General features: G+C 44.9%; 1 protein-coding gene, 1 long non-coding RNA gene and 1 pseudogene across 6 annotated transcripts in view; 1 reads left to right on the top strand and 2 right to left on the bottom strand.

The window, feature by feature from the left end:
* Positions 1 to 3305: 3305 nt before the first annotated feature.
* Positions 3306 to 14417, bottom strand: part of LOC147020841 (uncharacterized) — a 34629-nt gene continuing 23517 nt past the window's right edge. The window contains exon 2 of the long non-coding RNA XR_015061980.1: positions 3306 to 3671. This is a non-coding gene — a long non-coding RNA (uncharacterized LOC147020841). The remainder of the gene's footprint in view (positions 3672 to 14417) is intronic.
* On the top strand, positions 4002 to 14094 carry LOC147020842 (antiviral innate immune response effector IFIT1-like). 5 transcript variants are annotated; one of them, XM_085896523.1, is made up of 3 exons: positions 4002 to 4099; positions 4294 to 4330; positions 10785 to 14094. In XM_085896523.1, the coding sequence occupies exon 3, from the start codon at positions 10793 to 10795 to the stop codon at positions 12089 to 12091; it is 1299 nt and encodes a 432-aa protein (XP_085752649.1). In that variant the 5' UTR covers positions 4002 to 4099; positions 4294 to 4330; positions 10785 to 10792; the 3' UTR covers positions 12092 to 14094. The 5 variants fall into 5 exon arrangements, with proteins under 5 accessions (XP_085752649.1, XP_085752652.1, XP_085752651.1 ...); XM_085896526.1 differs by having other exon boundaries at positions 4058 to 4099; positions 4294 to 4433; XM_085896525.1 differs by having other exon boundaries at positions 4058 to 4099; positions 4294 to 4453.
* Positions 5262 to 5402, bottom strand: LOC147020843 (signal recognition particle RNA; annotated as a pseudogene).

Here is a 14417-nt window from a genome sequence, read left to right as displayed (position 1 = left end):
TGGGTGGCCGTTGGCTCACAAGGAGCTCCTCCGCCCTCCCCATGCTGAAGCCTGATGTACATCACCATCTGCGTGACATTATCAGGAAAATTATCGTCAACATGCATTGGGGAGTATCTTACCCAAGCCATACTCTCGCTGTTGTACACACACACACTGGGGTATTCAGCGAATGTGCTCGAGTGAGAATTTCGTTTTCTGTACCCAAGGACCTGTCCTGTCCATAAGACAAGGTCTTATGTCGGCTTCAACACTGGACACACCAGTGGAAAGTTTGAATGGCTCAATATCAGACATGTGTGAGACAATTTCAGAACGCACAGCTCCATGTTGTTGTTGCAAGCCAGTGATGACGTGTAAATGAGTGAAATAAACAGTTACCTCTGATTCATTGAACATTGACCACTCCACTCGATGCAGTATGTTGAAACAGAGATGAAAGGAACACTAAATGTCAGTTCAAATATTTATACAATTCAGAGTTAGAGTGGATAATCCCCTGTTCAGGCTGTTCTATGCGGTGCCAGATGTCCACGTAAGTAGCAAATCTGCCACCAAGAAACCGTGACTCGAGAAGGTTCTTGATCACATGGTTCGCTTTTACCTGATGCAGTGACTGGAGGAGAGTTCGCGATCACGTGTGTCCCATGTGAAGAACTCGTACGTTGCTATTATTTTATTTTCATCAATACAACACTGAAAAACAAGGGATTTCCCGAGGCATGACATTTCTGCTGATATTATTTGATGTCCATATGTATGATATTGAGGGAAATGCATCACAGCCCAGCCCCCATCAGACTGATTGACAGTCGTACAGTCCCACCCACCCCTCGGATCCTACCTATTCTTTTACATAGGAATATAGTTTTTCATACGTTTCGTGGAATCCTCTGAAGCTATTAAAATTACAATACCAAAAGTTGAATAGGGGAAAAGGGGGACGACAACGCCAACTCTTTGGCTTCCTTGTATAGTGATGAACTTCTTTCCATTCCTTACACATTTCACAGATCAGTAAAGATCATGCAACATAAAACTGAACGAGCAAGATAAAAACAATTAGCTGAATACCTAAGAACCAAAAAATTTAATTTGGATTGGCCTCTATTTTCCCCACCCAAAGTATTTCATTGGTTTCATATTGTTGCGGTTCTGGAAACCGCATGCCTCTAAGGCAATAGCACCCAACATACAGTGATCCCCAGACAGTTATTTCATTAGTATACGTGCAGTTTGACCTTTCCCTCATGTCTAATGGGTAAACAGGACAAAGTGCGTTGTTTGGATCTTATAGCTATGTCTAATTATTCCTCTTTCTTCCTTTCTGCTGCCATGGTAGTATGAATGTCCTCGCAGAGGACAAAAGAAGCATCAACCACACGATGGAAAAACCCTCCGTTGCAAGAGTATTGTGCCTAAGGGAATAGTAGAACCATACATTCAATACCAACGCTGTACAGGACACACACGGCATGCCCTTTTCAACCCTGATTTATATCCAATCCTTTCCTTCAATCCATGACACAGATCGGGAAAGGCACCACGCTCAGGCAGCCGCCTGCGAGGATCACCACTGTGATAAATAACCGCATGCACGATAGCGGACCCACGCGCAGCCCCGTGATAATTACCATCGCACTGTACGGGGAATGCATAGTGCACCTCTTCATTCAGGTCTGCGCGCTGTTTACAATTATATCTCACCATCGACCTTCACTTGCCACCTCGGCCACCAATATCTTTCCACACCTCCGCCTTGATGGAGCCGCCACCAAGCAGAGGTGCAGATGCACGGCCCAGATCGCTCGGGCCGCGTGGCATGCCATGGAGCGGGCGCATTAACTGGCGCGGCCCTCAGCCTGGCAGAGAGCACAGCCCGGGAGTTCAGTGCGGGGCGGTTCATGTTGCGGTGTTCGGAGCAAGACAATTCTACAGCTCAGCGATGTCTTGCTGGATGCACCAATGAGGCCACTTCCGGCCATGGGAGCCGGGCAGCGCAGGGCCAGGTCCCAATAGGAACGCACGATTCGGCTGACGATGCATCGCTTCGGGGCGGCGCTCCACTCTATAAAGCTCCGCGGCCTATAAAGGACGGATCGCGAGGCCGTCCGTCGTCGTCGTCCTCTTACTCTTTGTCTGGCCTTGGATCGATCTCTGCATTCGCCTGCTGCTCTTCCAGTCCCATCTGCCACTCCGCCCACTCGCTCTTGATCTCTGCCTTCCTATCTCTGGAATCCTTGCATTCGCCGTCTGGATCTGCCTACTCCATCTGCTTGTCTCTCGACCTTTGACTTCGCGTGCTGGCTCCACCTAATGTACTCCCTCATGCCTGATGGCCTTGCCCATTCTCTGGACCGGTGTACGCGCTGCGCCAGCACCGTAACCAAGCAGATGACCAGCCAACTCTCAAGGAGGGATCACTCAGCAGAGCATCCCCCAAAAACGTACTGGGTAGTGCGGTCGGTCAACCGTGCAAGGTATTACGAGATTGTTAACCTCACCTCCTCTCCTTTCTTCTAATTAAATCCTCTTTATCGGGTTTTGTGTGTGTGTGTGTGTGTGTGTGTGTGTGTGTGTGTGTGTGTGTGTGTGTGTGTGTGTGTGTGTGTGTGTGTGTGTGTGTGTGTGTGTGTGTGTGTGTGTGTGTGTTTATGTGATGGTGCCAGTCCTAGCTTTAAGTTAAGATTGTATAAGATATATCGGTATAATTATGGTCTGTGTCTGCTTTTGTAAGTTGCTTGTCTTGCTGTCGTACCTCACAAATTCCTTACTGTCCCTGCTTACACACAACAATAAATCTATTCATTGTACCACATGCTTTTCCTCACCTGCCTGTAATAAATACTTGAGTAGAAATGTTCCCAGCTGGTTTTTGTCTTTTCTTTCATTGATCCAGCATGGTCCGTATCCGAGCCGAGCCGGAACTTTATTCCCAACGATCCGTTCTTCTAGCCAGTAAGTCCTTGGCAGTGTCGCTCGGCTGCATCCGGAAAGGTGACCTGGTTCGGACATGGCGTACCGAGGGCGTGTCCCCCAGTAATTAGATCATGTGATTAATTAGGTAACTGGTTTAGACGGAGGACCCCAGGTCAGTGGTTGAGTTATTGGCGTTCACGGTCGATTGGAAACCCGCCGCGTCATGGAGTTATCTGTGTGCAGCGGCCTGCGATTCCAGACAGTCTGGTGGGAACTCGAGATAGCTTCTGCCCCTCGTGGTCTTCTCACCCCGACCCCGAGTCCGCAACAATATTATTCAATACAATGCAATCATCATATGATGTCATGTTCAACACTTTAAGCCATTTTGAGTTTACGTAGGTATTTTAATGTCACAAAATACCATTTCACAACCTTGAGGTGACAGGTGGTTTTATGAAAACACACAAATGAAGAAATACAAGCTTTGCATTGTTAAGATGTTTCTTAAACTTTTGAGTACGATTGCGGTTTCCACCACACTTCTCAGACTTCATTTTTGAAATTCTTCACCAATGATAGTTTGAATGAATAACTTCAATAGTGAGTAACATGTTCCTCAAAGTGATGCATATCTTTTGGTAAATAGTGTGCCTGCGATTTCTTCAACTCTCACCACATGGAAAGCAAGTCAGTGCTCTCGAGAGATGGATGTGATCAGAGTTCATTCACGATATCAGTGTTCCTCTGTTCTGTGAATGAGAATACAATACCATGAACAAAATTCATTGTTGATCCGATTAATTGATAAATTCTAACTTATTTTTTAATCGGTAAACATTCAACATGGCCTCGTTTCATCATTATCATTTGAATATTCTGTACCTGTTATTTGTTGCACATTATTTATATAATGCTTACACGACTCGTAAGCGACTAAGAGTAACTTGATTGTACTGTACAGTTTGATGTTGTTTGAATAGTATCAACCATCGTCTTATTGCTGGAATTAAGTTAAACTGGAACAAATGCTGGTATGTTTGGATAATAGTTTTGCAGAGAAGACGTGTCAGTTTCGGTGACGAGTCAGTGTCGGGAAACTGAAGTATTTTGTCACATTCGTATATAAACACCATCACTCCTGCATGACAGCACAGGTTTCAGTGCTGTTCTCATCCAGGTGAGTGAGCTGCATTGTTATGTGTAATCTGTCTTTGGTAGCATGTTCAGGATGGAATAAAAAGTATAATTTGTGCCTGTAATCTATTTCCAGATAATCTGATCCCTGAGCGAAACAACTTTACTAAAATCAATGATTGCTCCTTAGGTCTGATAACAATGTCATCGAATCTCAATTGCTTTTGTTTTTTTCAGGACATTCGGTGAAAACTACCTATTGGTGCCAACGAGGGTAGGGCTGAGTTGTGTAGCTGTTCATAAACATTAGCAAGCATCCTCAAGTAAAGGTCATCTATTTACACACATACGCCAGGGTTTGCGTCTGCACGGACATGGTGTGTACAATGGCAGCATGGTGGGTTAAACGATTGTCTTAGCTCTCAGGTATGAATGTTGATATAAATTGTTGGAATCCCGACTGGGTTGGAATCCCGACTCTACTATAAACTGTGAGTAGTGGCACCGCGTTGTATCACAAAGTGAAGGATCCATTGGTCATTGATAAGCTGGGTGTCCTGTATACTAGCATTAGCTCATCGCTGTTAAAGATCCCAAGCTCTGGTGACGATTCAGCGAGTTATTGCCGGCATCCTGAACAAATTACAAATTCATGCTCGTCAGAACCGCATGCCTGGCCAGTTCGTTCGTGAATGGTTTTAGTGAAAGCCCATCATGTCTGTACCTGATCCACACCATTTTGACTGAAGAGGTCAATTTACTGAGCTTACATGTAATAATCGTCTTCCTTTAATAACATTACATGACTTGGCATTATATTGTTGCGGCCACTGGTACCGAGACACCAGCTTGTCACTCAGGGGATTAATCCCTGGTTGTCCTCGGTAGAGCCGGACCTTGGGCCACCGCTCACAATTAACGTTGTGGTACGGTGGGTTGTTTTAAAACCACGAACGCCACCCAGTCAACCATGAATTCCAGTGTCCACCTTCTAATTATTCCGTTTAACTTGGTCACGTGGTTACCTGAGCGGGGAACGCGCCCTCGGCAAAGCACCAATATTATGTTGTTGTTCGTCTTTCGGCTGCTCCCGTTAGGGGTCGCCACAGCGGATCATCCGTTATGATCCGCATTCTGACTTGGCACAGGTTTTACGCCGGATGCCCTTCCTGACGCAACCCTGGTCGCCTCTTACGACACAGGGATAAGGATTGGGTTTCACCATGATTCCGGGCTGCCCTACACCCTCTCATAGCGCGGCCCAGTGCAGGGCTCCCGTCCTCAAGCGATCCTCCAACCCAAGCCTCCGAGTAGCCGGATTACAGGCGCACGCCACTACGCCCGGTTAAAGCACCAATATTATCTGATTAGATATTAATTAGGACGGCCAAACGTTTTATCCGCTGGTGTGTGCCGACGATTTTTTTTGGTCAAATCTGTGGGAATTATCTCCCAGTCTATCTCGGTTCAAACAATGCTAGACCAATGGAAGGAAAGGACAAACATGGACAGGTTGGAAATCGACAAATAATTTATTAATAATAAAATAAATATATAAAAAGAACTTTTTATTTGCTGATGTAAATAAAGAATGAATTTCAAAGCAAAATCAATCAAAATGCCAGGAAAGAGACAAAGAGCAGATGCTTATCGGGGGTCGCCTTACTTACAGCTAAACACAGACAAGAGTACCCAACAGATCATCCAGGGGGAGGGGAGGGGGAGAATCGTCTCGCTCACCAGAAGGTCGTCCGTGAAGCGAAAACGTCCTGAAATGCGTGTGTGCGTGCCACGTCCGTCGCCAGCACCCAGCTTTGCCGTGCACCCTCTCGCGGAGCAGCCTTGAATGCCAGTCGAAGTCTGGTGGGCACCGAGATCATCCGTCGCGGGTTTAGACCATGGTGTTGTTGTTGACCGACCCGTGCCTCACTTGTTGGCGGCGCTGCTCACACCCACACGCGCTCCACACGCTCGCTTGCCGAAGCACTGGGAAGGACGAATCGTCTCGTCGGCGCTGGTCAGACACCCACACGTGCACCACATGCTCGCTTGCCCAAGCACTTGGAAGGACGAATTGTTTCGTCAGCGCTGGTCAAACACCCGCTTCTTGCTCGCTTCTCTCGCCCTTTGCTTTTTTCCTCTCTCCTTTCGCTTTTTCTCCTCACGCTTTTCTCTTCACACTTTTTCTCTCCTCTTTTCTCCTCAGAACGTACCTCTCGCTCGTTTTTATATCTCCGGGCCGTCTCCGTGGGGTGCCGTCCGCCCCAAGCTCACCCCGCCCCACTGGCACGCGATTACCATGACGACCCGTGCGCTCCCAAAAAAGGCGGGCGTCGGAGCTCACGAAAGATTGCCGCTGAGGAAGAATGTGGATGGGCAGCAGAGCTCATGAAAGAAATGAGTGTAAACGTGTCTGTCGTAAAGAAAAAAAGCTTTCCATAAGAGAGGAGATCTATTCTTTACCCTTCTCAATGAATCACATTTAAGATCCCATTAGACATGGGGATGGGGCTAATCTGAACATGCATTTCAGGAAATAACTGTCTGAGGACCTGGATGTGTGGATGCATTCATCAGACCGGATTGTGAAATCCGTAACAATATATTCCTTACACAATTCACAGATAAGCAATGGTCATGCAACTTTCTTTTCACAAAATATAAAATTTTGTGCAGTTAAAGAAAAGTTTACCAAAAACAAAGATTTGTTTTGGTATGCAGAGTCAAAGCTCATGGAAGGGCTCGACCACTGAAACGGATCAGGATGCAACAGGCCAAAGGGAACTGCACAGAGAGGGAGGAGGGGGCAGGGGGTACTAACAGCTGACTTCAAGGACAACATAGAGGGAGACTTGGACAAACACCAGGAGTGGGGAGGAAAGGAGGCAGGAAAAGATGCATGGGGTGGACAAGATGGATACAAAAGGAAATGATTGAGGAGGAAAAACTGGAAATTTGGAAGGAGCGCCTGAGGGTGGTGGTGGAGGTGGGGGGGTTAGTCACCGAGCCAGAGCCAAGCGAGCAGTCACCGAGGCATTGCTGAGGAGTTGCCAGGTCATCGCAGATAAAGTTTTTTACACCCTCGGCGTTCGGTTTGTGCTGCGTTCTGCAGCAAATCCTCATTAGCATTGATATTTACAGACTTTCTCACACGCAACGTTAAGCTATTATCTCACACATTCTGTCTCTCCCATCTCGTCTCATCTACAGAAGATGCACAAACTAAAAGAGCAACTGCAGAAACACACCTCCTTCACTCTTCCTCTTCTGCATCACACTTGCACCTCATTTACACCTTCCACTCACACACCATAGACACCCCCAGATTTTTTTTCCTTTCTCTCCCCTCCTAAGTGACTGGGAAGCATAGGTTTGTCAGCCACGCCAGGTATTGAAAAGGATCGTGAACACCTCAACTCCCTCTCATCTTTCTTGCACTCTGATGTCCTCAGGTGTGTGTCTGATGGCGCATGTATTGTTTGCATAAGTTAAGATTGTAGAAGTTTTAAATATTGGTTTAGCTCTGTCCTGTGTCTTCTCTTTGAATACAACTGCATTTCTTTTGCTGCACCCCACAAATCCTTGCTTTCTTCTGCTGAATAAACCTTTCATTATTGTTCACTTATTTTTCCTCGACCTCTCTTCATGAATAAATTGCTTATGTTATAAATGTACCCAGCTCGTTCTGTCTTTTCCTTCATTGGTCCAGTGTGGTCCACACATTAGTTTAGCTGGGAAATTCTGCCCCATTAATTTTCTTTTGTAAGCCAGCGCACACTCACTGTATCGCTCGGCATTAATCCGGTTGTGTGCTGAGGGAATGACACCCCCTTTGGTTCAGCCATCCACAGGTAAAGTATCACGCGAGGTAGTGTAACCCTGCCAGGATTGGCAGTGCCAATCGGTGTTCATGGTTGCTTAGCAACCCGCCAGTGTGCGGAGTTATCTGTGCTCGGCAGCCTCAGGACCAGGCGTTCGGGAGGGACCCAAGTGCTTCCCCTTGTGGAAAGCTTCGAACCCCGAGTCCATAACAATATGTATGAGCGAGGATTCAATTCCGGAATATTGGAAGGACAGGGTTACTTGTGCCGATTTGGAAGGGGAGGGGTGATGTTCAAGATCTGGGGAAGTACAGGGGGATTATGCTCTGAAGTCATGTAATGAAGGTGCTGGAGAGGATTCTGGACGAGAGGATAAGGAAGAGTGTGGAGATGGACATCAGAGAAGAGAAGCCGGGGTTGAGAAAGGGGAGGGGGACGATGGATGGGATGTTTGTGCTGAGGCAGCTGGTAGAGAAGAGGTTGGAGGTGCAAGGTGAGATGGCATTGGGATTTGTGGACCTGGAGAAGGCCTACAACACTGTCCCGAGAGAGATGATGATGGCGACACAGATGGATGGGAGTGCTGAAAGCAGAAGTCAGGTTGGTGGAAGAGATGTACAAGGGAATGAAGTAAGAGTTTGGGTTGGTCCTGGGATGTCTGAGGAGTTCAATGTGAATATTTGTTTGAAGCAGGGAAGCTCTCTCAGCCCACTCATGTTGGTGATGGAGCTGGTAAGCAGGAAGGTGAGCTCGAGGGCTAGTATGAGGAGAATGTTGTATGCAACAATTCTGGCTGTTGTGGTGAAGGGTAGGCAGAAGATGCAGGAGGAACTGTGGGAATGGAACGAGGCATTTGGGAAGCATGGGCCGAGGATGAGTTTAGAGAAGACTGAGGTGTTGTGGGTCTGGCAGCAGAGAAAATAAATGAATATCAAGTTGGAGAGGAAGGAGATCAGGTAGGGAAATGGGTTTGAGTATCTGGGAATAACGGTCACCAGGGATGGTAAGTTCAAGGCAGAGATGCGGATGAGGATTCAGGTGGGTGCAAATGCGTGAAGGAGGGTGGAGGGAGGAATGGCAGACAAAATTATATCAAGAAAATTGAAAGGGAAGGTTCTGATGTGTGTAATACCGGCCTTCCTTTACGGCCTGGAGATGGTGGCACTGACAGAGAGACAACAACGGGCTGCAGGTTTGCGGGAGTGAAAAGGGTGGATGGATGAACTGAGAGAGAAGATTGGTGTGTAGATGAGCTTGATGGGGAGATTGGTGAAATGAAATGAGATAGGCTGGAGACCTGGTGTGGACGGGGGAAGAAAGAATGGCAAAAAGAGTGGATAAGTTGAGGGAGTAAAGTAGGAGGAAAAGAGGTAGATTGCGGTTGAGATGGGAGGATTGTGTGAGGAGGGATATCCATAAGGTAGAGGTGGTTGGAGAGTGGAGGGAGTTGGCTGAGGACAGAGGGAGCGGGAGTAGTATCATGTTCGAGGCAGGGCAAAAGCTTGGTGCCATCAGACTTCACCCCTTACAAAGGGCCGATAAGGAGGAGAACAGAACAAGTGGTTCATTGACACCATGAATGCTTTGATATTATCGTATCCAGGTCAGTTAACACCAACGCTGGGCAGATGAGTCGAACTTGTAGTTTACTCCCTCAGACGACATTCCGAAATATGGCGGACACCGTGTGCGCAGGTCGTAAGGAGAGACACGAGAAACCTTAAAGCTTTGAAACCAAACGGGTTTATTTCCTGAAGCACAATAATAAAAAGAACCAGGGATGATGTAATTGTGACGGAGGAGATGACGGTGGGTTGGGATAGAGAAGAAAGGGAAAATACCAAATTGATAATAAATAATTATGTACAATGAGGTAAAAGAAATGGAAGCGACGAGGTGCTACACGCCGGACTCAGTCACAGATGGGAAGGGGACAAAACCGGGGAACTCAGTTCTGAGGCAGTGGGGAGGAGCAGGTGATGAGGAGGGATGAGGAGCAGGACAATGAGGAGATGGGCAGGAGATAACCAGGATGACGAGGAGACAAAGCACGTGGGCAGGCCAATGAAACGGGGCAGAAGGCGGAGAGGCACAGGCAGGCAGAGACTGGCAGAAGCAGGCAGGCAAGACAACCTCCTTAAAACTCTTTCTCCTCAGTCTCACACACATCAAAAACTCCCAGCCGTGTACTCAGATATCTCTGCCTTCTCCTCAGACCAACTCTCTCACCAACTGCCTTTTTCCTCACGTTGTCCTCGCCTAACTCCCAACTGTCGATTTTGCTCCTCTCTTCCCTTTCGGGGCCACGCGCCACCCCTTTGGGAGGCGTCTATAACTCCACCCCCTCTCGGGGCAATGTTCTGCCCCTCCCAGGCGATCCATCATTCCGCCCCTCAGGAGGCATTTATAGCTTCACTCCCACCTCTTTCATGCCAAGTCTCCTGGCACCCCCCAGTAGAGGTTGACATAGAGGTTTTACACACAATTTTCTTAACCATAATCCTGAACTAATTATGACCACCACCATCCCCTTTATGGTGTACTTGGAAGCAAGATAATTATTTAGCTGACATTTCGCTACTTGTACAGGGATGGCAATCTACTCGTACACAGACCATGTTACTCTACACATTCCTATCTGCTCTATATCTAACCCCCCTCCCCCCATCCCACACACAAACTTAACAATATTTAACCAATGAGATCATGAATGGTTTGCATGGGGCAGGGGTTAATATTTCCACTACATTTGCATATTAAATAATACAATAGACGCCCCTTTTCAGAAAAAGAAACACACTACTTTGTCAATTTGATCTCTGGATATTGAGGGAAATAAATAATCTGATGAGAAATACTTCTCATATCATATCTTGCTATTGTTTCTTAATTCTCAATGTTTTTCAGCAACTGAAATGGTCGATCAAAGTTTAGAAGCAGAGCTGAAACAACTGGAATGCCACTTCACCTGGAACCTGGAAGCGTCTGTTCGAGGAATCTCGTGGCTCGAAGAAGGAATTGAATTCCAAATGAAATACAACTCTGAAGTTTGGAAACCTGCAGCACACAACTTCCTTGCTTTCATTGCTGCAATGAAGAATAGTTGGTCTTGTGCTCTGCAGCACCTCACTGCAGCTGAAGAAGCTTCTCACAAGACATCCCATCAGGAAATGAGTGAACACAATCTGGTCTTGTACAGCAATTATGCCTGGGTCTATTACAAAATGAACAACCAGCAGGAAGCCAATTCTTATCTCAACAAAGTACAGAAGATAAGCTGTGAAACCAAGGGCAGAGATTGTACCTCACAGGAGAATCCACAAGTGCTGGCTGAGAAAGGCTGGACCTTGTTTCACTGTGGGTTTAATCATTACAACAACGCTGTAACATGTTTCAAAGAAGCATTGAAAAGTCAACCGGATCATGTTCAGTGGACTTTAGCATGTGCCATTGCATTGTGGCGTTTGGAGTGGAAATACAATCGAGAGGATTGCTTCAGAATATATATTTTGGAAGGGGAGAAACTTCTCAGACGTACCCTTGAACTTGACCCAGAAAACAGTATGGCTTCTGTACATCTGGCTTTGCGTTGTCAAGTTAAACAGCAACGTGAAGAGGCATATTTGCACTTGGAGAAAGCCTTGCACAAGGCCTCAAACCATCCTACCATTCAGAAGTACTGTGGCCTATTTTTAGAACGTGAAGGCTCTTCAGAAGGCTTGGATGAAGCAATCAGAATCCTTCAAGATAGTTTGAATATCAGCTCCAATAACCCAACAATTTTGTACACTTTGGGGAAAGTTTACTTCAAGAAAGCCAAACTTTTGAAAAACGAGAGAATGGCATCAAAGACCAAACAAGATCAAATTAAATGTTTCTTGGGCAAATCCATTTACTTCAGCCAGAAATCATTTGCTGTGTCTGAAAAGAAATTTGTCACACCAATGTGCGAGGTTGCAAAAATTTATGCTGAGGTTGGAATGATAGATCAGGCACGTTATCTCTACAATGATCTTTTCACTGACCAAGAATGTATGAAGTGTTTGGAAAATGTTCAGATTTTGCATTCTCGGTTTGGATTGTTCCTTCAGTCGCAAAATGATGTTGAAGAAGCAAAGAAGCATTTTACGTTGGGCTTTCATATTAATGAGAATCCATCTGCAACAAAAACCTGTGAAAAGGGACTGGAGGAGTTGTCTCAATCACGATCCTGATTTTAAATTGCATCGGGGCAATACTCCTGGTTGCTCATCTGGGAGTGGCTGTGCAAGATAACCAGGGAATTTTTTATAAAGTTTTATAAACTAACAGGGTGATTTATTAGTCACGAGTCAAACGTTATGTGGTCACCATGGTAATGCTGAGATTGCTAATGCTGTGATATTGGTTTAAAAGTCCAATTAAATAAATAAATTTTAATGACTACATAATACATATGCGATTGGTAAGTTTACAGAATTGGGATGGATTTATTTGAATGCTAGGTTGGTTTACAATGGACAATTGAGGGCAGGATCTTTCATAAATAAGGGTTAAGAAATAAATGTGATGGATTGTGGAATTATTGATGCTGTCATGATTTTGGGAAGGTAAAAGGAGCCAACATGGTATGTACGGTATTATGATATGGTACGCCAGGCTGTCTGTGCGAAAGATATGGAAATGCCCCTAAAATGATATAAAATATAATTTGATAAAAGGTTCAGCAAATATGACATCATATACAGTATACTGTACTGCATTGTGGTGTACTGTGTCATGTTGATGCCCAATAATGAACTCGTAATGCAAATGTGTCATTCGATGACCGAAAATCGTAAATTAAATGAATCGGAAACGATTTTCTCAAGATTTAGAAGAAGATTATTCACCTTGTTTGCCCACATGAAGGAAATTCGTCCACCGATTTGTTGTGCAACCGGTTTGTGTTGTGTATGTTGTCTGGGAGGATGTTGTGGTTAAGAGATGTTAAAATCACTTTTGGTAGGTAAGGTTAACTCAAACCGTTATGACTCCGGAGGTAGATGTTTTGGTAGATAATCTCAAACTCGGAGAGATAAGGCTAATATAACGACTGCCTGCTCAATGCCACGCGTCACGTGATCCGCCAGCTGGCGATCGCGAGAATGTCTCAACAAACATTTCAAAACGTCCGTTTTTCGTCGGAATTCTTTTGGAAACGTGTCGAGCACGTCACCAAACCTTCGAAAATATAAGCCAAGATCAAATAGACGCGAGCAATAACCAGTCCACGAAGGGAGCAGGCTCGGAGGTTGGGCAGTGAACGAAAAGCATGTGTTCCTTTTAACACGCAATGGTTATTTGAATTGAACTTAAAAACAAACTTTATAACAAGTGTGTGTGTGTGTGTGTGTGTGTGTGTGTGTGTGTGTGTGTGTGTGTGTGTGTGTGTGTGTGTGTGTGTGTGTGTGTGTGTGTGTGTGTGTGTGTGTGTGTGTGTGTGTGTGTGTGTGTGTGTGTGTGTGTGTGTGTGTGTGTGTGTGTGTGTGTGTGTGAGAGAGATGATAATCTCAATTTTTTTAAAGGAGATATGTGACATTTAAGAAGCATTTTATCAAAGCTCTTTCTCTTCGTACGAAACAGGAGGATTTATATAATTTTCGTTAGCATAACAAATCGAGTTGAACGTAAGATCCAGCCGGTGACTTACCATTGTGTGAAGCAGGGTTTATTTTAACGTGCAGTAGACCCCTACTTGTGCAGTTCTCAATCCAATTTTGTGCAGTACTAAAATTTATAATAAAAACTCCAATGTCATATAAAGAAACAAGAAGTCAATGCATGACCATGATACTGAAAAGCAAAAGTACCTTTATTTACTGTTTATATGACAAGAAGTATATTTTTAATTTTACATATACAAATGTATGCTGATTAGTACTTTGTTTTATATTTTTTGTCAAATACTAAGATGGTTAAAACTTTAAAAACTGTGTTTATATGACTCGATATGTATTTTTTCTTTTACACATGCTGAATTTTACTTTGATTTACATTTTGTGTCAAACAGTACATGGTAAAAGATGGCTAAAACAGTGAAACTTTCATAAATGCAAGATTTGCAATGTTGTATCTCGCATACAATCTAACAACATCTTTTTTTTCAATGGCGGTTCAGCTGTATCCGATTGTGCATCAAGATTGTCATCAGCATTTATTTTCTGTGCTTCAGAGAATACACCTTTAAAGTAATTTTGTTCCTTTGCTTTGGTTACTTCACGTTTGACGTGCCTTTGTGGAAAGCCAGGTGAGAACAGCAAGTCGTGGATCCCACAAGTCAATTTCAGGCATATTGTAATGGACGTATAAATAATAATTCTGTCTCTAATGACATTCTTGAGCGGTCTATGCTTTTCAGTGCATTACTGGAGCTGATAAGTCTCTCCACATCTGCTGAATGCAGCTTTGCTGCTAAAATTCTGGCATAAACTCTGGCCAAAGTATCATAGTGCCCACCTGCAGCTAAAAGCTGGCTGATTTTGACAGGGTTAGGTTAGAGAATTATTTTTAGACTGTGAA

Source organism: Eptatretus burgeri, chromosome 9 (genome assembly GCF_056783735.1).
Source record: "Eptatretus burgeri isolate ZD-2024b chromosome 9, Ebu_testis_v1, whole genome shotgun sequence".
Taxonomy (NCBI): domain Eukaryota; kingdom Metazoa; phylum Chordata; class Myxini; order Myxiniformes; family Myxinidae; genus Eptatretus; species Eptatretus burgeri.
Note: the sequence above shows the minus strand (reverse complement) of the source record. Positions and strands in the feature narration are given on the sequence as shown.